This window comes from Sus scrofa, chromosome 7, assembly GCF_054392235.1.
Source record: "Sus scrofa isolate SSC_HxYL_T2T_F1_AM1 chromosome 7, Sscrofa_HxYL_maternal_Yorkshire_Landrace_v2.0, whole genome shotgun sequence".
NCBI lineage: Eukaryota > Metazoa > Chordata > Mammalia > Artiodactyla > Suidae > Sus > Sus scrofa.
Genome location: NC_139389.1, coordinates 97,225,716 through 97,246,904, shown reverse-complemented (window position 1 = coordinate 97,246,904; position 21,189 = coordinate 97,225,716). Strand labels below are relative to the sequence as shown.

General features: G+C 44.1%; 1 protein-coding gene across 1 annotated transcript in view; it reads right to left on the bottom strand.

Moving 5' to 3' along the window:
* Positions 1-14,456, bottom strand: part of LOC146401790 (uncharacterized) — a 58,954-nt gene extending 44,498 nt beyond the window's left edge. The window contains exon 1 of the mRNA XM_084969373.1: positions 13,650-14,456. Coding sequence (XP_084825499.1) covers positions 13,776-14,291 — 516 coding nt within the window. The 5' untranslated portion in view covers positions 14,292-14,456 and the 3' untranslated portion in view covers positions 13,650-13,775. The remainder of the gene's footprint in view (positions 1-13,649) is intronic.
* Positions 14,457-21,189: the final 6,733 nt, after the last annotated feature.

The window sequence follows — 21,189 nt, the reverse complement described above, 5'->3', positions numbered from 1 at the left end:
CCACAGGTGTGGCCCTAAAACAAATAAACAAAATTCATTCCGATGGATCTTTTTCAGGTCAATTGCTAAGTATCACAGAGTTAATCAATATACCATTGATAAGATTCCATTATAAAAAAAGTCCCTGCTGAATAGCATTGAGAACTACGTCTAGATACTCATGTTGCAACAGAAGAAAGGGTGGGGGAAAAAATGTAATTGTAATGTATACATGTAAGGATAACCTGACCCCCTTGCTGTACAGTGGGAAAAAAAAAAAGAGAAAGATGGACAAATCGAAGAACTAAGCACATATTTCTATAAGATGGAAAAAGATATAAAGAAATGGAAATTTAAAAAAATAAAATAAAAAAGGAATTATACCAAGAAAAATAAATAAATAAATAAATAAATAAATAAATAAAAGTCCCTGGAGTGGTCAAAGAAGCAGATCCAAGGTTAATCTTCACTGAGAGTCAAGAGAATTAACCAACCAAGTTTAATTTGATTCGAGTCTTTCTCACTGAATTAGTTTAATAATTTTTTGTAAAGAATTAAGCATCCCTCTCTTGCGTGAGATCTACAGGGAACTAATCACTTCTCCTTCTGGACAGGTTTTTTGCTTTCTTTTCAACATTTTTACTTAATAAAATATAACGCCTGATACAAAACACAAAAGATATAGAGAAGCATGAAAAGTACATCATCAATTTCCCTCCCTAGTAAACAAACAGCTCATACGACTCAACAACAAAAACAAACAACTCAATTGAAAAATGGACGGAAGGAGTTTCCGCTGTGGCTCAGCTATTATGAACCTGACTAGTATCCATGAGTATGCAGGTTCAATCCCTGGCCTTGCTCAGTGGGTTAAGGATCCAGCATTGCTGTGGCTGCAGCGTAGACTCCAATTCGACCCCTAGCCTGGGAGATTCCATGTGCTGAGGGTGCAGCCCTAAAAAAAAAAAAAAAAAAAAAAAAAAAAGGAAGAAAAATGGGCAGAGGACTTAAATAGACATTTCTCCAAAGAAGATACACAGATGGCCAACAAGCACATGAAAAGATGCTCAGCATCACTAATTAGTAGAGAAATGCAAATCAAAACTACGAGGTACCACCTCATACCAATCAGAGTGGCCATCATTATTAATAAGTCTACAAATAACAAATGCTGGAGAGAGTGTGGAGAAAAGGGTACCATCCCTCACTGTTGGTGGGAATGTAAATTGGTACAACTACTACGGAAAACAGTACGGAGGGTCCTCAGAAAACTAAATATAGAACTACCATATGATCCAGCAATCCCACTCCTGCGCATATATCCAGGCAAAACTATAATTTAAAAAGATACATGCACCCACATGTTCACAGCAGCACTATTCCCAATAGCCAAGACATGGAAACACCTAAATGCCTATCGGCAGATGAATGAATTAAGAAGATATGGTACATATATACAACGGAATACTAAACTACTCAGCCATAAAAAAGAACAAAATACCATTTGCAACAATGTGGATACAACTAGAGATTCTCCTACTAAGTGAAGTCAGAAAGTCAGAAATACCATATGATATCACTTAGATGTGGAATCTAAAATATGGCACAAATGAACCTGTCTACAAAACAGAAACACTCAGACATAGAGAAGAGACTTGTGGTTGCCAAGGGCGAGTGGGATGGACAAGGAGTTTGGGGTTAGTAGATGAAAACTACTACATTTAGAATGGATAAGCAATGATGTCTTACTGTGTAGGATAGGGAACAATAGATCTCTTGGGATAGAACATGATGGAATATGAGGAAAAAAGTGTGTGTATATATATATTATCTATATATGCATATGTATGTACAACTGCATCCCTTTGCTTTACAACGGAAATTGGCACATCATAAATCAATCATACTTTAATAAAAAAAAAATTTCCTCTCCCAGAGGCAGCCTTGGCAACTATGAGAAGCAGTATATCTGTACACATACCCTGATTTGTTTGGTTTTGTTTTGGTCACATACCAAAAGTAAAACAGTCTACAGTTTTTATTACCTTAACATTTTATTGCAGTGACTGTTTTATTATAGATGGGAGTGGCCTCAATTCTTTTTTTTTTTTTTTGGCCTTTTTAGGGCCACACCCGAGGCATATGGAAGTTCCCAGGCTACGGAGGTGCAGGTGCCAGCCTATGCCACAGCAACGCCAGATCCAAGCCGTGTCTGCGACCTACACCACAGCTCACCACAACAATGGATCCTTTAACACACTAAGCAAGGCAAGGCCAGGAATGGAACCTGCATCCTCATGGATATGAGTCAGATTTCTTTCCACTGAGCCACGATGGGAAGCCCCATTCTTTATCACTGCTACACAGTTTTCTACTGTAAGGTTATTTTACATCACTAATCCCCTACACATGGATATTTATTTATTTTTATTTACTTACTTTTATGGCCACACCTGCAGTCTATGGAAGTTCCTGGGCCAGAGATTGAATCCAAGCCACAGCTGTGACCTCCACCACAGCTGCAGCAACGCCAGATCCTTTAACTCACTGCACCAGGCCGGGCATTGAACTTGTGCCTCTGCAGTGATCCAAGCTGCTACTGATGGTTTCTTAACCCACTGTGCCCAGCAGAAATGCTCACATGACTTTTAGATGGCTTACAACCTTTCACTATTTCAAACAATGCTACAAATTACATCTTTGTACAAACAATACATGAAAGCATAAACAAAATAATGGTCTATACGTGCAACGGAATATCATTCGACCTTAAATAGCAAGGAAATTCTGACATACTCAACAATGTGAATGGGTGAAATTTGAGGACATTATGCTAAGTGAAACAAGCCTGTCACAAAAGGGCAAATACTGTATAATTCCACTCATATGAAGAATCTGGAGTAGTCAAACTTGTAGAAACAAAGTAGAATGGTAGCTGCCAGGGTTTAGGGGGAGGGGGAAATGAAGAGTTAGCATTTAATGGGTACTAAGTTTCAGTTTCCACAAGAAAAAAACATTCTGGAGATGGATGGTGGTGATGGTTATAGAAAAATGTGAATGTACTTAATGTCACTGAACTCTACACTAAAAAATAGTTAAGATGGTAAATTTTGTGTTACATGTATTTTACCACAATTTTTAGAAATCCATTTTCTTTATACTTATTTATTCATTTATTCATTCCCACGTTTGTCCAAACATTCCATAAACTTATACATGCCAGAATTACACAGTTACATAAAGACTTATCCTTATGCTAAAAAAGATGAAAAGGAATTAGGCAAAGAAGTGACACAAGGACACTCCAGGCAGAAAGTTCAGGATGTCAAAAATCAAAAAACCGCACTGGAGAGAAGAGGATGGAGAGGTAAGCAGGGGCCAGAAACAAAAAACTCAGGCACCTTGCTAAAGAAGGAGTTTTATTCCATGAGAATAAATATTGTGAAATATTTATACTGCACATCACCTAACCTGTGTGTCAGGAGGGCTCTGGCTTCTATGAGGAGGCTGGACCAGGAAGAGACAGGTGCACATACCCAGCAAGAAATGACAGCAGGAGTTCCAGTCGTGGCGCAGTGGTTAACGAATCCGACTAGGAACCATGAGGTTGCGGGTTCGGTCCCTGGCCTTGCTCAGTGGGTTAACAATCCGGCGTTGCTGCGAGCTGTGGTGTAGGTTGCAGATGCGGCTCAGATCCCGCGTTGCTGTGGCTCTGGCGTAGGCTGGCAGCTACAGCTCCAATTCGACCCCTAGCCTGGGAACCTCCATATGCCGCAGGAGCAGCCCAAGAAATAGCAAAAAAAAAAAAAAAAAAGAAATGACAGCAGCCTCCACCAAGGGTGTCAGATGCACACAACGACGCAGGCCAGGCACAGACATTTCCAAAAAGGCCATGTGAGCCAACACTGTAAGACCACAGGACCTAAAGCGGCCAGCAGCCTAAGACCTCTCACCTGGCCACCGAAGATGTTGATTAATGAAATCCTCCAGCGTGTCAGGGGAGCCAGGCCCAGGGTCACTGACCTCTGCCAGACTAGCTGGAAGAGACAGGAGCCATAGAGACTGAAGCTGAAAAGGAATTCCCTCTGTACTGCTTTCCTCCTAAGTGGGGAGAGTAACAGTGAAGTTTGGGGAATCTTGACTTGTCCAGAAAAAGACAGAAAGCAGGGAACAGACTGCAGTAAATTAGGGTATATTTCACTGCTTTGGTAGTTTTCCAAGTGTGGTCTCTGGACTAGTCACATCAACTTCACCTGAGAGCTGGTTAGAAATGCAAATTCTCGGAGTTCCCTTGGGGCACAGAAGGTTAAAGATCCATCATAGTCACTGTAGTGGCTTGGATCGCTGCAGAGGCTGGGGTCACTGCTGTAGCACAGGTTTGATTCCTGGCCCAGGAATTTTCATATGCCATGGTGCAGCTGGAAAAAAATAAAATAAAGAAAAGAAAAAGAAAAAAAAAAAAAAGAGGCAAATTCTCAGGCCCTCCTGAAACAGAAGCTGCGGGGGCAGGACCCTAGTGATTTACACTTTAACAAGCATAGGTGATTCGGAAGCAAGTTCAAGTTTAAAACCATTTCCCTATAACATAATTCACCACAGATGTCATTTAAACAACATATTTCTTACTCCTCCACACAACTTGATGGTAAAAATGAACACTCTGGGACTTTCGTGGTGGCTCAGCAGGTTAAATATCTGGCATTGTCACTGCTGTGATGTGGTTCAATCCCTGGCCTGGGAACTTTTGCATGCCGTGGGTGCCACACCAAAAAAATTAATTAATTTTAAAAAGTTAATACTTTGGCTCTTTTAATTTATTCAATAGAAAATTATCAAATTATCAGATTTACCCCTCCCCATTTATTTGCATAAACTTGTCAGGAACATAAAGCAAAGAACAACTGTTTCATACATTGTATGAATAAAACTTTGTTTCCAAAAAACACTGGAAGTGGCTGGTGATGAATGTAATTACTGTTTACCAGAGATCTCAAATGTGCTATATGAAGACTGTTAAAAAATTTACTCAAGTTCTCTTGTGGCTCAGCAGTTTAAGGATCTGGCATTGTCACTGCAGTAGCAGGTTGCTGCTGTGATGTGGGTTCAATTCTTGGCCCTGGAACTTCTGCATGCCTTAGGTGTAGCCAAAAAAAAAAAGGAATTACTTCATAAATGACCTAAAACCTTGCAGAGATTTGAAGACCAGCACTTCCTGGGCCAGAAAATCAAAAAGCCTAGGAAAAATATGCTGAGATCTGTGAGCCATCCAGCAATACTGCATATAGAATTGTCCTGGGGCCTTCAAATGAGAACATTCACCGGTCTTCGGTTGCGGCATAACCAGTGAGCACTCGTCTGGGAATTCTCATGTGTTGATGAAATTCCAAGAGCCCCATAGTACCTTCTCTAGCTACAAAATATATTTTCTTCCATTAAAGCGAGTTTTGTTCAGGCCCTCTGCAACCACTACAATGATTCTAGTTTTCTTATGGGTACATTCCATGTAACAAATGGCAGAAAACACAGAAGTAGTGGGGCTAGGCTCTCTAACCTGGTGCTGAATTACAAGTCTCCCCCTTAGCTCGTGACTCTGGGGAAGGCAGCTTACATGCCCTTTGCTCAGACATCAAGTAGGCAATGTTGAGAAGTGCCTGCTATAATACCGCACCAAGAATCTATTATTCATGTATTGATTCCCTTCTGGGCCAGGAGTACAACAGATGTCTATAAAGGGCAATCGACTGAGAATGGGCCCAGCGGTATCATAACATCAGTCTCCACTAGGTGGCAATAACGGTGCTAGGTAATTGGTTATTAACGTTGATCTTCAGAACTCAGCACTGTTTCTTACTAGTGATTTATTCATTCATTCAACAAATATTTATTCGATGGCTGCTATGGGCCTGCCACCATAGTTAAGATACAAAGACCAGTGAAGAAAGACAGAGTCCCTATCTATGGACCTTAGGTCTAGGTAAGGAAATGGACAGAGAATCACAGCAATAAAATAGCACACCATAGTAAGTGCTGTGAGTGCACAAGGGGAGAACTGCCCATTGGGGGGGTGGGGGGGAAAGCATCCCTGATAAAGGGATGACGAAGAGATGGAGGTGTCCCAGGAAGGTGAGGGGTGGGAAGTCAATGCTCAGGCAGAAGGGAGGGCCTGTCAGTGGCTCCTGGAAAGTGGGACGACTGCAAGGCCACATGGCTGGAGCCCAAAGAGCAGGGGAGCAGGATGGGAGCTGCCCACCCTGGAGGGAGGAGCAAAAGGCAGGCAGCCTTGTAAGCCTAGTTCTTGGTGGGGCTTTGGATCTAGATCCACAGAGCAGCAGGAGCCCACTGATGGGTTTTTAAACCCAGGAGGGGAGAGGGCTGGGTAACTAGATTGGATTTGCATTTAACAAGGTCAGATTTGCATTTTAACAGGGTGACTGAGGTCTTCTCTGCTGGGGGTTCAGCTGAAGTGGGGGGACTGAAGGGGGGCAGGTCCTCCCAGGTGCAGGAGACCAGTTAAAGAACTACCACTGGAGTCTAAGAGGAAGGATTTGTCTTGGGTCAGGATAGGGACCTGGAGACGGAAACGACTGAGAGATGGGGAAAGTACCAGAACTCAGTGGCTAGGGGGTGCGCAGGAAAGGGAGGTGCCAGAGATGGCTCCCCAGTGTCTGGCTCGGACAAGCCGACAGATAGAAAGAAAATCGAAGGGGGCAAGGGCTCTCAAATAGTGGCTGGGTAGCAGAGAAAGAAAGTCATGAGCACTTTTATTTATCATTTATTTATTTTTGTCTTTTAGGGCCACGCCCATGCTAGGGGTTCAATCGGAGCTATGGCTACTGGCCTACACCACAGCCACAGCCACGCCAGATCCTAACCCACTGATCGAGGCCAGGGATCGAAACTGCAGCCTCATGGATACTAGTCAGTTTCATTTCCTCTGAGCCACGTGGGAACTCCACAAGTTCACTTTTAGACATGCTGACTTTGAGAGGTTTTTTTTTTTTTTTTTTTTTGGTTTTTGTTTTTTGTGTTTTTTGTTTGTTTTTGTCCTTTTGCCTTTTCTAGGGCCGCTCCCTCGGCATATGGAGGTTCCCAGGCTAGGGGTCCAATCGGAGCTGTAGCCACCGGCCTATGCCAGAGCCACAGCAAGGCGGGATCGAGGCCACGTCTGCAACCTACACCACAGCTCACGGCAACACCGGATCCTTAACCCACTGAGCAAGGCCAGGGATTGAACCCGCAACCTCATAGTTCTTAGTCAGATTTGTTAATCACTGCACCACGACGGGAACTCCTGAGAGGGTTTTGAGATATCTAAGGGGAAATCCCAGAAGGCAAAGGAAGCTCTGAGTCCAGAGTTCAAAGCTAGAATCGAGTGAATCAGCTCGCTTGGGGTGAGACCGCCAGCACACAAAGACAAGAAAGAAGCATGGCTACCTGGATGAAGGCCAGAAGCCTGGGCACTGGAATCCCACAACTCACTACCGAAAGGAGTATATTGCTGAAGGCAACACTGGAAATCCAACAGAAGAGTTCCCATTGTGGCTCAGTGGTAATGAGCCTAACTAGTATCGATGAGGATGTGGGTTTTGACTTGTTCAGTGGGTTAAGGATCCAGCATTGCTGTGAGCTGTGGTGTAGGTCCCAGATGCAGCTTGGTATTGCTGTGGTTTTGGCCTGCAGCTGTATCTCTGATTTGACTTCTGAGCCCTAGCCAGGGAACTTCCATATGCCCCAGGTGCAGAAGAGGAGGAGAAGGGAAGGGAGGAAAGGGAGAGAAAGGAAGGAAGGAAGGAAAGAAGGGAGGAAGGAAGGAAGGAAAGGAGAAATCTAACAGAGACTGATTGGAGAAAAGAAAAGAGAAGGGGTTTCAAGGGAGGGAAAGCATGAAAAGAGCAAAGATTGAGAGATAATAGGATTATAAGAAGCATGTGACTTAGGGCGTTCCCTTCATGGCTCAGTGGTTCACAACCCAACTAGTATCCTTGAGGACTCGGGTTCAGGTTGGATCCCTGGCCTCGCTCAGTGAGTTAAGGATCTGTCATTGCTGTGAGCTGTGGTGTAGGTCGGGAGACGTGGCTCGGATCCAGCATTGCTGTGGCTGTGGCAAAGGCCGGCAGCTGCAGCTCCAATTTGACCCCTAGCCTGGAGATCTCCATATGCTGTGGGTGTGGCCCTAAAAAGATAAAAGACAAAAAAAAAAAAAAAAAACAGAGAAAGAAGCATGTGACTTAGATCTCTTGCCAGCAAATTGCTCTCACTTCCCCCAAACTCACTCTCAGAGATGGGGGATGACTCCTTTCCAAGGTCCCCAATCACTTGCAGGGGCTACATTCCAGACCTTATTTCACAGATAATCTTCAGCTTACATGCTGCAGGAGGAGAGGTACCTGGTCTGACAGAAGGTCAGCTGCTCTGAAGGAAGGTTCTTAGAAATTAGACATTTCCCTTGTCCATTCCTATTTCAAATAGTTAAAGCATAACCAACTTGACCATCAAATCAACATCTTGTACACCTTAAACTTACCCTATGCTATGTGTCAAGTATATCTCACTAAAGCTGGAGAAAAACCCAATTGATGAATTTAGGGGATATGGATGTTTACAATACTAGTATAATTTTTCAGTAGCCTCAAAATTTATAAAAAAAAAGTTTCTTTAGAAATTTTTTTCTAAAGGAAAAGTGTTGGGGTATTTCTCCTGTGGTGCAGCAGGTTAAGAATCCGGCATTGTCACTACAGTGGCTTGGGCCACTGCTATGGCACAGGTTCACTCCCTGGCCTGAGAACTTCCAAGTCTCAGATGCACCCAAAAGAAAAAAAAATGTTGGGGGAAATAAAAATATCTGGCAGGGAGAGCAGGTATGGGTATAGATGAAACAAGTCTGACCATTAGTAGGGCTCAGCGGAAACAAATCTGATTAATAACATGAGGACGCAGGTTCCATCCCTGGCCTCGCTCAGTGGGTTAAGGATCCGGCGTTGCTGTGAGCTGTGGTGTAGGTAGCAGACGTGGCTCAGATCTGGCTTTGCTGTGGCTGTGGCGCAGGCCAGCAGCTACAGCTCCAATTAGACCCCTAGCCTGGGAACTTCCATGTGCCACAGGTGAGGCCCTAAAAAGACAAAAAAAAAACAGACCATTAGTTGAAAAGTGTTAAAGGTGGTCATGCATTAGCGTAGGGGTACATTCCATTATTTTCTACTTCTGTATTTTTAATTTTTTCATAAGCTTTTTTAAAAAATAGGGTTGCCCTGTGGAGTAAAAGATACACAAAGTAGCAGCACATAGTTCTGCTGTTAGTTTAGTGGAATTTTGTCCTTAATCCCTTCCCACTTACTTTTCATTTGCCCTTCTTCCCTAGGGGGCAAAGGTTGCCCTACAGTGCAATTTTCTTCTCAGATTTGCTGTAAGACATAATTTGTTGCATTTATCATCTTGAAAAAGGTGAAAATCAGTGATGACTAATCGGAAGCTTTACACAATTCCTAGACTTAAGGTCGTGACAACTGAAAGGCTTCCCTTGCTGCAGGCATACCAAAAGTCACAGAAAGCCACAAGAATGCTGGAGAGGGGGTAAATGCCGGAAGACAAAAGGTTCCACTGAATGGCACATTCACCCTGCCCTGCTCTGGGCAAGCTCTGAGGTTCCTGGCATCCTTCCTCCAGGCTGCTGAGGGGGACCCTGGCGCCTCAGCTGAGAAGCATCCGCCCCAGTTTGGAACACTGCTCTTTCCCACCTCATCTCTCGCCCCTTCATCATCCCATTTTTCAGCCACACTACAGGCAGTTGCCAACTGGACCCGACTCTCTCACACAGACATGTTTTTGATCATGCAGTAACTCACACCTGGAATGTGCCTCCCAGTACCTCCCTCGTAAACCTGCTTTTCTACTCCCAGCTGCATTAAACTAACAAGCTGCTTAACCTTCTAAGACTGTTTTCTAAGGGGGTATTAAATACCTTCCTCCTAGAACTGTTTGGAGAATTGGAGAATCAAGCTGTGAAACACTGGCCTCAAGGCCCCTAAGAGACCCCTAAGTCCAGACACATTGTAACACTGGACAAGCTGAGAGGAGCTAGGTGCCTTATCTGGGTTTCTCCCAGCAGGGCTTCTGGGGGACAAGCCATGGGGTTGCAGATACATGGTTTTTGCTGTTGCTTTTTAGGGCTGAACCCATTGCATATGGAAGTTCCCAGGCTAGGGGTCGAATCTGAGCTACAGCTGCTGGCTTACACCACAGCCACAGCAATGTGAGATCTGAGCGGCATCTGCCATCTACACCACAGCTCATGGCAACACTATATCCTTAACCCACAGAGCCAGGCCAGGGATCCAACCCCTATCCTCATGGATACTAGTGAGGTTCATAAGCAGCTGAGCCACAACAGGAACTCCCGCAGATACATGTTAATGAACAACCAGCTCTACAGGGCAAAAGCCTTGGATTTGTAGTGTCTATTTAACCCTGAAGTGTAAACAATCCCATTGTGACCAATTTCAAGCTGCCAACAAGGTGTCTCTGAAAGTGCAGTTGGGAAGAGCCTGCACCACATTCCCACCAGCCAACTCCAGCATGTCACTGCAGCTCCCAGCCTCAGACCTGTGGGCAACTTTGGCCTCCTCTCAGCAAAAACATGCAGGCCCTGGGAGTTCCTGTCGCAGCTCAGTGGTTAACAAAACTGACTAGGAACCATGAGGTTGCAGGTTCGATCCCTGGCTTTGCTCAGTGGGGTAAGGATCCATGTTGCTGTGAGCTGTGGTGTAGGTCACAGACTCGACTCAGATCTGGTGTGCTGTGGCTGTGGTGTAAGCCGGTGGCTACAGCTCCGATTCGACCCCTAGCTTGGGAACCTCCATATGCCACAGGAGCGGCCCTAGAAAAGGCAAAAAGACAAAAAAAGAAAAAAAGACAAATGTGCAAGCCCAGAAGCCAGACAGTGTAGCTCTTAGAGGATCACCACAGAGCGTCAATTTCCTAAATTCAGAAACTAAATACTGCTGCTAGGAACATGTGTCTAAAATAGTCACACATCTTTACAATTCCTCTGTGCCAAGAACTGTTGGAAGTGCAGTACGTACCTTGACTCAATTTATCCTCATAAGCCTCTAAGGCAAGTACTTTCAGATTTCTCTCAACAGATGAGCAAACTGAAGCATTGAAAGGGTAAGTAACATGCCCAAAGCCACATAGCCCTGAATTGTCTTTGCCCATAAAGAGTGGCAAAATAAATGTTCAGTCTCCCCAACCCAAGAAGCTCTTCATAAATTTTAAATAGATTCAAGTAAAAAAAAAAAAATTATTGGGAGTTCTCATCGTGGCTCAGTAGTTAATGAACCCATCTAGGAACCATGAGATTGTGAGTTTGATCCCTGGCCTTGCTCAGTGGGTTCAGGATCCGGCATTGCCGTGAGCTGTGCTGTAGGTCGCAGACACAGCTCAGATCTGGCGTTGCTGTGGCTCTGGTGTAGGCCAGCGGCTACAGCTCTGATTAGACCCCTAGCCTGGGAGCCTCCGTATGCCGTGGGAGCAGCCCTAGAAAAGGCAAAAAAATAAAACCAAAAACATTATTTATACATAATTATAAATTGAACCTAACAGATACACAAATACACCAATAAAATTCTTCACAATGATTAGTCTTGGGAGTAACAGGACTTTGCCATCTCCACTGAAAGAGCACAAATCTTTCTGCAATTATCCTTTTAAAAAGAAATTATGTTTTTATTTATTGTTCCAGCCACACCTGCAGCATATGCAAGTTCCCAGGCTAGGGGTCAAATTGGAGCTGTGGCTGCAGGGGGCCTATGCTACAGCCACAGCAACACCAGATCCACACTGAATCTCAGATCTACACTTGCTTGTGGCAATGAAGATCCTTAACCCACTGAATAAGGATGGGAACAAGGAAATTTCTTCATGGATACCATGTTGGGTTCTTAACCTGCTGAGCCACAATGGGAACTCCACAATTATCAATTAATATACATTAATATTCCTCAGAAGGTAGGCATTACATTTATGGTCTGTTTTATGGTTCTTATAGTTATTACTAGTACGGAAATATGCACCACACAATGTGTTATGTAGTTACTAGAATTAGGATCATTGTTCAAAGGTTTAAAACAGAAACAAAATTTCTAACTAATAAGTATTTCATGATTAATTACATAACAATACCTCAAACTTACAAAGTAGTTTATGTTTAAAAGTCTGTCATGTGTTAGTCAATAGAACACATGGAATCTGCTGTCAGTCAAACCTGACTTCAAATTCTGGTTTCTGCTTTCATACCGTTCTGAATACAATTCTTACCTATTTAATTCTATTGAGAATAAGATATAAATTCCTACTGATGAGATAAAATTCATATCATACAGCAAGACAAGGAAATTTAAAGGTAAGTTTTTTTTCTCTCCCCATTTTGGCTGCCTCCCTCCCCAACAACAATGAAGTGTGTGTTGTGCTTGGTTAAACAGCCCTCCTTAGGAGCCAACATTCCTTCTTAATCTCATAAAGGGTTACAACTCCTGAGGAGATAACCATGCTTCTTAACCTGGAAATAGGCCATGATGACCCATGACTCATTTTGTATACATAGGTCTAGGTTCTGCAAACTGCCAATAATACATCACTTGATGAACAGCGCATGTGTCTCAACAACTTGTATAACTGTGCTTTCACCTCTAACAAGTAGAACAGTCCTCAGAGGTTTCTCAAAGAGTGTCCCCTGGGTTATAAACCTTAGGTTGGCAAAAATAAAATTTTTCTTACATCAACTATAAATTTTTCATTGACCATGTGGCTGAAATTCAAAATTTACAAAGACCTACTAAGAAAAAAAAAACAACTTCCCAACTCAGTCCTGGCAACCTGCTTCCTTTCCTTGGATGAAAAAGCACTATTAACAACTTCTTGATATCCTTCCAGGGATATTTTATGCATATAAGGTACAAGCAACTAACAAGTATAAGCTCGTGTCATTTTACGCATTACACTCAACGGGAAGTTTGAGCTACAGTTTCCTCACCTGTAAAAGGGCATTGTTAGGATTACATCACATATTCATGAAAATGCCTTAACCCTAGTGCCTGGCATGGAGTTTGGACTCAAAAACACATCCGCCCTTTCCCTACCTTTAAAAAGGCTAAGAGATAAGCGTTTTTTGGGTGCCTCAGAATCACACAGTGCTAGTTAATCACAGATTGTCTCCCAATCCCTCAGTTTCCAACCCAGCAGGGCCCGAATAGATCCAAGTATGTGCATTTCCAAGAAGCTCTCAGGTGCTGCAGATGCTGATCAGAGGGTCATCTGACCACCTGAAAGCACAGTGGGAACTTAGACGCCCCAGATTCCATCCCAGGTTCTGCATCTGGAGCAAACTACTCTGGGCTTCAGTTTTCTGTTTAATAAACAAAACTCCCATCTCGGAGGCTGTTGCGCAGGTTAAATAAGATACTGCACATGCAGGGGCATTTGTCACGACAAATGCTCAAGGACGACAACGCGAAAGGAACGTGGAGCTGCTGGGAAGGCGAGGGATGGCCCGCAAAACAGGAACCGTGGTCCTTGGCTACGTCCCAACTCGCACATCGTCGTTTCCCACCCCCACCCCAGAAACCTGCGGGGCCAGGCAAGTGCTGGGGGCCAGGGACTGAGGTCAGAATCCACACCTTAAAGGCGAGGCGGGGGCTTCTGTAAGGAAGTCCTGAAACACCGAGCACCGAGTACCTCCACGCTTCTCTACGGGGCTTACTGTTTAAACTGCGTGTAAAGATGCAGGTGACACTCGTTGAACCTCACTGTAAACGTCCACGCCCAGGGGAGGGTGCGCTGAGTGCCCCGCCCGTGGCGCGTGCGCTGCGGCGCTCGGGCCGGGGACTGACTGCAGGGCGCGGACGTGCGGCCAGCCGGGAAGGAAATGGCGAGGTCCGGACGGGCCGGGGCACGGCCGGGTCTCGGCTGCCAGCCGCTAGGGGGCAGCCGGGCGTCTGCGGGCCGCGGCCGGCTGGAACCAGTCCGGCCGGAAGTTGGGGCGGTGCCTTGACTTCCGCAGCGACGCGCCACGTGGTCTGCCGGGGGTCCTGGAGAAAATAACAAGATGGCGGCGAAGGGGCGGGGCCGGTCGGTGTCCTTGAGGCTGCAGGTCCCTTAAAGGGCGGCGTTGGCTGGGCAGGGTAAGATGGGCTGATGGGTTGCCCGGCCGAACCTGGACCCAATAGCAAGGAGCTGCGCGAGATCGGAGTCCTGTTCCTGCGGAGCTCTCTGGCCCGGCCCGCTATGACCGCACCAGCGGCAGGATCAGCACGGCGCATTCCTGTGCAGCCGCCAGTCGGCTTCTCATTCCCGACCCCTTTTGCTTAGTTCCTGCGTTTGCTGTTCTGTGCCAACAAGGACAGCAGAGACGTCTTCCTCGGGCGTTTTCTTTCTGCGGGAGAGATTAGGTGTTGCACTTCGAGTGGGCGAGTCCTACTTCGATCAAAAGGCACTCTCCCCCTTGCAGCAGTTTCCATTACCATTTCCTGTCTTTGTTCAAAGGCCTGGAACTGCTCCCTTTCTGATGGGAAAAAACAACTCGCAAAGATCTGGGCTTTAAGTGGCTTCCCTGCCTTGTCCAAAGTGTTGGAGCTTGTTTGACTTGTACCCAGAAGCTGCTCTGGGACCTCCAAAGTGTTGCAGAGTCTGAGATTGTATTACTTTATATCAACCACCTTAGATGTTTTTTTCAGAAAGATAAATGTAGTTGTGGGTTGTTGCATATTATAAAATGCAGGAAATAAGAGCAAAGTCGAATAGTGTTCCTGGCCTTTCAATAAAGACCTGCAGTTTCGGAGTTCCCCCGTCATGGCTCGATGCTTAATGAATCCGACTAGGAACCATGAGGTTGTGGGTTCAATCCCTGGCCTCGTTCAGTGGGTTAAGGATCCAGTGTTACCATGAGCTGTGGTGTAGGTCACAGACACGGCTGGGATCTGGCGTTGCTGTGGCTACAGCTCTGGTTCAACCCCTAGCCTGGGAACCTCCATATGCTGCGGGTGCGGCCCTAAAAAGACAAAAAAAAAAAAAGACCTGCAGTTTCTCTTTTGGATAGGGAAGACCAAGCCCGTGAATCTCTGCTTGGCCAATTGCCCAGGCTTGGTTTTCATTCCTCATCCTGTTTCATTTTACATAAGTTGGACACAGAAGGGCCAGTGTGGGTAAAAATAGTTAACACAGCCATTGGGCTTCTAGAGTATATTTAGAGTAAAGGAGACGTTTGTCCTTGATTTTATTTATAAATGTGTCGTTTTAGGATTCAGATTCTCTCATTCTAATTTGTGAGACTTGGCAAGTCTGAAACGATACGACTGTTTTGTTTCTAAATAGTGGAACTTGACTCTCAAAGGTATGGGAGGTTAAATAAAATTTTCTGAATGTAGCAGGTCCCCACTACAGTGACAAAGCTTGAGAAGGACATTACTTTATGAAGGAGCCCTTCTGGTTTTGTCCGTCTGGTAGGGATTTTAACACTTGTGCTGTGATCAAAACTGCATTGCTGTTAAGTGCAGACTAGGAACAGTATAATTTGATTGGGAGGGGAGGAAGTGACAAGGCCGCTCAAGATTTTCGTTCTAGGGCTTAAATTCGGATTTTTTTTTTTTTTTTTTTAACCCAGCGATTTGAGAGAATTTTCCTTCAGCCACTCCTTTTTGTAACCAAGCCTTCAGAGGTTTGTCCAATGTCTGGCTAAAAAAAAAAAAGGAATGAATGGAGTTTGCAAAGAATCCTTTTACCTGGAGGGGTTAGAACCTTCCCTTCCTTGAACGGGAAAGAATGCAGCTACCTTCAGAACATTTTCTCAGAAAGAGCCTGCCTCATTGTGTCCTTATGTTTTGCAGTGATTACCCCCTTCTTTGTCTCCTTTTGTACATATAATTCAGATGGAAACTTGGGCAGCTTTTTCTGCAAATGCCCATCATACAGGAGCACAAGAATTAGCATCCTCAGGCCTTCAACTGTTTGCCTCCAAAATTTCCTTAACACTACCTTACTATTAAAAGGAGAAAATGCTTCATAAATATTTAAATAGTTAATTTCAGCAAATTTGACTTTTTTAAAAAACCAGAGAAGTAGTAAAAAAAAAAAAATTTAAAAGAACCAGCACTCTAGTAATTCTGAGATACTTGTCCTTGTAGGCAGAGATTTAAGTTTTGTTTTGTGGGTTGTTTTTTTTTTTTTTGATGGCCACACCCTCAGGTGGAATGGGAGTTGCAGCTGCCGCCGTAGGCCACAGCCACAACTCCAGATCTGACCCTAATCTTCAAGCTATACTACAGCTTGAGGCAACACCAGATCCTTAACCCACTGAGCGAGACCAGGAATCGAACCCACATCCTTGTAGATGCTAGTCAGATTCTTAACCTGATGAACCGCAATGGGAATTCCCATAAGTCTGTTTTGAGGAGATTATGTTTGTACAGTTTGGTACCTTTTTTTTTTTTTTTTTTTTTTAGTTTGGTACCTTTTTCACTTGACTTTAAAAAATGTATTGTTTTCTTTCATATTGCTTAAATTATGCTCAACACCAAACAAAAGGTATTGATGAGGAGTTGCCGTTGTGGCTCAGCAGTAACAAACCTGACTAGTATCCATGAGGACATGGGTTTGCTCCCTGGCTTTGCTCAGTCGGTTAAGGATCCGACGTTACTATGAGCTGTGGTGCAGGTCACAGAGGCTTGGATCTGGCATTGCTGTGGCTGTGGCGTGGGCCGGAAGCTGTAGCTCTGATTAGACCCCTAGCCTGCGAACTTCCATATGCCGTGGGGGCAGCCCTAAAAAGATAGACACACACAAAAATTATAGAAGAATACAAAGGAAAAAAAAAACAGAATGCCTCAGTCATGGAATAACCACTGTTAAACAAGGTGTGTCGTTGTCTTAGAGAGAAGTGCTCCTGTGGTGCTTCGGGTTAAGGTTCCGGTTGTCACTTCAGCAGCTCAGGTCACTGGTGTGTCGAGGGTTTGATCACTGGCCTGGGAATTTCCATACACCATGGGTGCAGCCAAATAAATAAATAAATAAATAAATAAAACTACCTAGTTTTGTAACCTACATTTTGCATTTAGCCCCATATAATATACATTTTCCCAGGTCAAATAAGAATCTTCATGGGAGTGTTCATCGTGGCTCAGTGGTTAATGAATCCAACTAAGAACCATGAGGTTGTGGGTTCGATCCCTGGCCTGCTCACTGGGTTAAGGATCTGGTGTTGCCATGAGCAGTGGTGTAGGCCGCAGACATGGCTCAGATCTGGCGTGGCTGTGGCTGTGGCGTAGGCTGGCAGCTGTAGCTCTGATTAGACCCCTAGTCTGGGAACTCCATATGCCCAGGGAGCAGCCCTAGAAAAGGCGAAAAGACAAAAAAAAAAAAAAAAAAAAAGAATATGATGTTTAACCTTAAGTTAAATATTTAAAAGGAATCCTTTCACTGACAGCCTGTTAATAATACAGAAACCTCTTTTCCCTTTAACAAGTTCATTTCTACATATAGATATGGTATAAAAGGAACTTATTGCTGGAACTTTCTTTCCAATATGCAGCAAGTATAAAAACTTTGTTGTTCTTCAAAATTATCTACTATAAATGAACTTTGAGGATAGGGGGTTTTTTTAGGGTAAAGTCCTCTAAACCTCACCTATAGTCACTTTATTAGCTATTTTCAATTGTGATATTGTGGACATGCTGCTAAAACTTTATCCATAGGAACAAGAAAGACGGTTCTATTCAAAGCAAAATGACTGATTAAGATTCCTCCTCTATGTTTAGTATAATGATGTCTGGATACGCCTTACCAGAAACTGTTCCATAGCCTGTTCTTCCAAAATTACCTCTATTTGCCACAATCCTTCCTTCACTCTCTAAAAGTGATTTAGAAAACATGGAGAAGGAGTTCCCTTCGTGGCACTGTGGTTAATGAATCTGACTAGGAACCGTGAGGTTGCAGGTTTGATCCCTGGCCTTGCTCAGTGGGTTAAGGATCCACCGCTGCCGTGAGCTATGGTGTAGGTCGCAGACACGGCTCTGATCCCACGTTGCTGTGGCTCTGGCATAGGCTAGCAGCTATGGCTCCGATTCAGCCCCTAGCCTGGGAACCTCCATATGCCTCAGGAGCAGCCCTAGAAAAGACAAAAAAAAAAACAACCTGGAGAAGTAAAGATGAATAAAACAAACACATAAATAATGAGGAAAAAAATCAATCAGCAGCCGTTGTGATCGTCTTAAAATTACTTCAGGGAATGCGATCCTCCTTCCTGGGGGTAATACCAGTTCTTATCACCCACTATACTTTATTTTTTTATTTTTATTTTTTTTGCCATTTCTTGGGCCGCTCCTGCGGCATATGGAGGTTCCCAGGCTAGGGGTCTAATCGGAGCTGTAGCCACCAGCCTACGCCAGAGCCACAGCCACGCGGGCCGAGCCGCGTCTGCAACTTACACCACAGCTCATGGCAACGCCGGATCGTTAACCCACTGAGCAAGGGCAGGGATCGAATCTGCAACCTCATGGTTCCTAGTCGGATTCGTTAACCACTGCGCCACAACGGGAACTCCCAACCCACTATACTTTAAACAACACTAGTGCCTTTGCAAATGAAGCCCCTTCCAATGACTAAACATAGATTAAGATATGTTCCACTAAAAGGAATATGTCATTTAATAATATTTATTCAAATAAGAATAAATATTATATTATTCTTATAGTAGCTTTAAGAGCTACTATATATGGCAATCATGATTAGTTTCTAATAGTCTTCCTTTTGGTGACAATACCCTGGTGCAGAGACTTATCTCTGGAGATAGAGCATTTGAGGCCAGTTACAAAATTGTCTAATTCTACAGATGCCCAGTAATAAAAATGGGAAGTTTTTTTTTTAGCTCCATCAGCACTGTGCATCTGAGATTAAAATCTATTATCAGAGATTCATTCACTGTGATCCTTTCAAAACAACTCTAGATTTGTTTGTTTTATCATTCAGATTTCATAGCTGATAGCCAAGGCAGTAAATGGATGAGTATTTTTCATTTTAATTCTTTTAAGGGACATTGTCTTTGAACAGCTTTTGGAAGCTATAACTCTTAGAAATCTGTCTCCTAGGAGCTGAAGTTTAAAAATCTACTGATATTGGACTTCCCTGGTGGCCTAGCAGTTAAGGATCTGGTGTGGTCACTGCTGTGACATGGGTTCCATCCCTGGCCCGGGAACTTATGCATGCCACAAGTGGGACCAAAAAATAAATAAAAGAATTTAAACCAAATAAATAGGGAGTTCCCAACGTGGCTCAGCAGTAATGAGCACAACTAGTATCCATGAAGACGTGGGTTCAATCCCTGGTCCTGCTCATTGGGTTATGGATCCAACATTGCTGTAAGCCACAGTGTAGGTCACAGATGCAGCTTGGATCCAGTATTGCTGTGGCTGTGGTGTAAGCCACAGCTCCAATTCAACCCCTACCCTGGGAATTTCCATATGCCGAGGGTTCAGCCCTAAAAAGACCAAAAAGAAAGAAAAAAGTAAATACATAAAAGCTACTGACACAAACGAAGTGCGGGAAGAAAAATATATATATATTTTTTTATCTCCAGAGCCTTTGAAAACAGGGATTCCACTCTCTTCAAAGGAAAGAAAAGTGCTTGTAAATTTGCCCCTTAACTCAGGCCTGCCGGAATCAAAAAGGGAATCTAGGTTGTCTCCTGTCCTGGACTCAAGGCGCAGTCTTGGCTGCTATGTTGGCAAGTTGTAGGCACATTCCAACAGGGTGAGGGCCTATGCCTCAAAACTTTCTAGTCTCCCTAAATCTTCCTCTCTTCCTCATATCAAATAGCCCTAAAGCCCTGCGCTTCATTCTTTCTAGGCCCTCAGAATAGCAATTAAGAACTGGGGCTTGAGAGTCAGGAAGTCAGTTGCCTTCTGGATCTGTCATTTACAAACTGTGTGATTTGGGGCAGGTTAACTTCTCTGGGCCTCAGTTTCCTTCCCTCAAATTCAGAGTGTTTCTTTCTTGTGAGGATGTGCTTAACACAAGGCCTGGTACAAATGAGCTTTTGACAGATGGCAGTGATTGTTAACCCTTCTACCTCCCTAATCCACCTTCTGCCTGCACTCAGTCCTCATTCTCCTTTGACCAGTTGCTTCATAATGGATCTCCAGCCCTCCAGCCTAGACCTCTGAGCTGCTTGCTATTCCTGGTACCACCTTCCCTTTAAATATGCTTTTTCTGTATCATCTGCCTAGTAAATCCCTCCTCATTCATCAAAACTCAAACAAGGAGTTCCCGTCATGGTGCAGCAAAAACGAATCCGACTAGGAACCATGAAGTTTCGGATTCCATCCCTGGCCCTGCTCGGTGAGTTAAGGATCCAGCATTGCCATGAGCTGTGGTGTGGGTCACAGACATGGCTTGGATCTGGCATTGTTGTGGCTCTGACATAGGCCGGCAGCAACAGGTCCGATTAGACCCCTAGCCTGGGAACATCCCTGTGCCTTGGGTGCAGCCCTAAAATGCAAAAAAAAATATATATATATATATATATTAATTTATAATTTCATCATCAGGATAGTGAGGTTTGAGGTTTTTTGGTTTGGTTTGGTCTTTTGCTTTTTTAAGGCCACACCTGTAGCATATTAGGCTAGGGGTCTAATTGGAGCTGTAGCCACCGGCCTACGCCAAAGCCGCAGCAAAGCAGGATCCGAGCTGAGTCTGCGACCTACACCACAGCTCGCGTGGCAACGCCGGATCAGATCCTTAACCCACTGAGCAAGGCCGGGGATCGAACCCGAAACCTCGTGTTTCCTCGTCAGATACGTTAATCACTGGGCTACGACGGGAACTCCTAAAGACTGCTAGATTTAACAAAAATACAAGGTGCCCAGCAGATAAACAACAGACAAGATTTTAGTGTAATTTTGTCCCAAATATTACTTACACTAAAAAAAAAAAAAAAAAAAAGATTCATTGTTTATCAGAAATTCACGGTTGACTGAGTGGCCTCCAGTATTTTATCCCACAGCCCTACCTGAAAGGCTGAACTCCCAAACCCTGTCTTCCTGCATTCAAACCGGCTAATTCTTAGAAAATGTTATGAACTGTGCCATTTTACCTTTATTAAATAAATAAGCAAGCACAATCTACCAACTCTGCTTGCTAAAATTTTCTACATGTTTAAACACTTTGCTT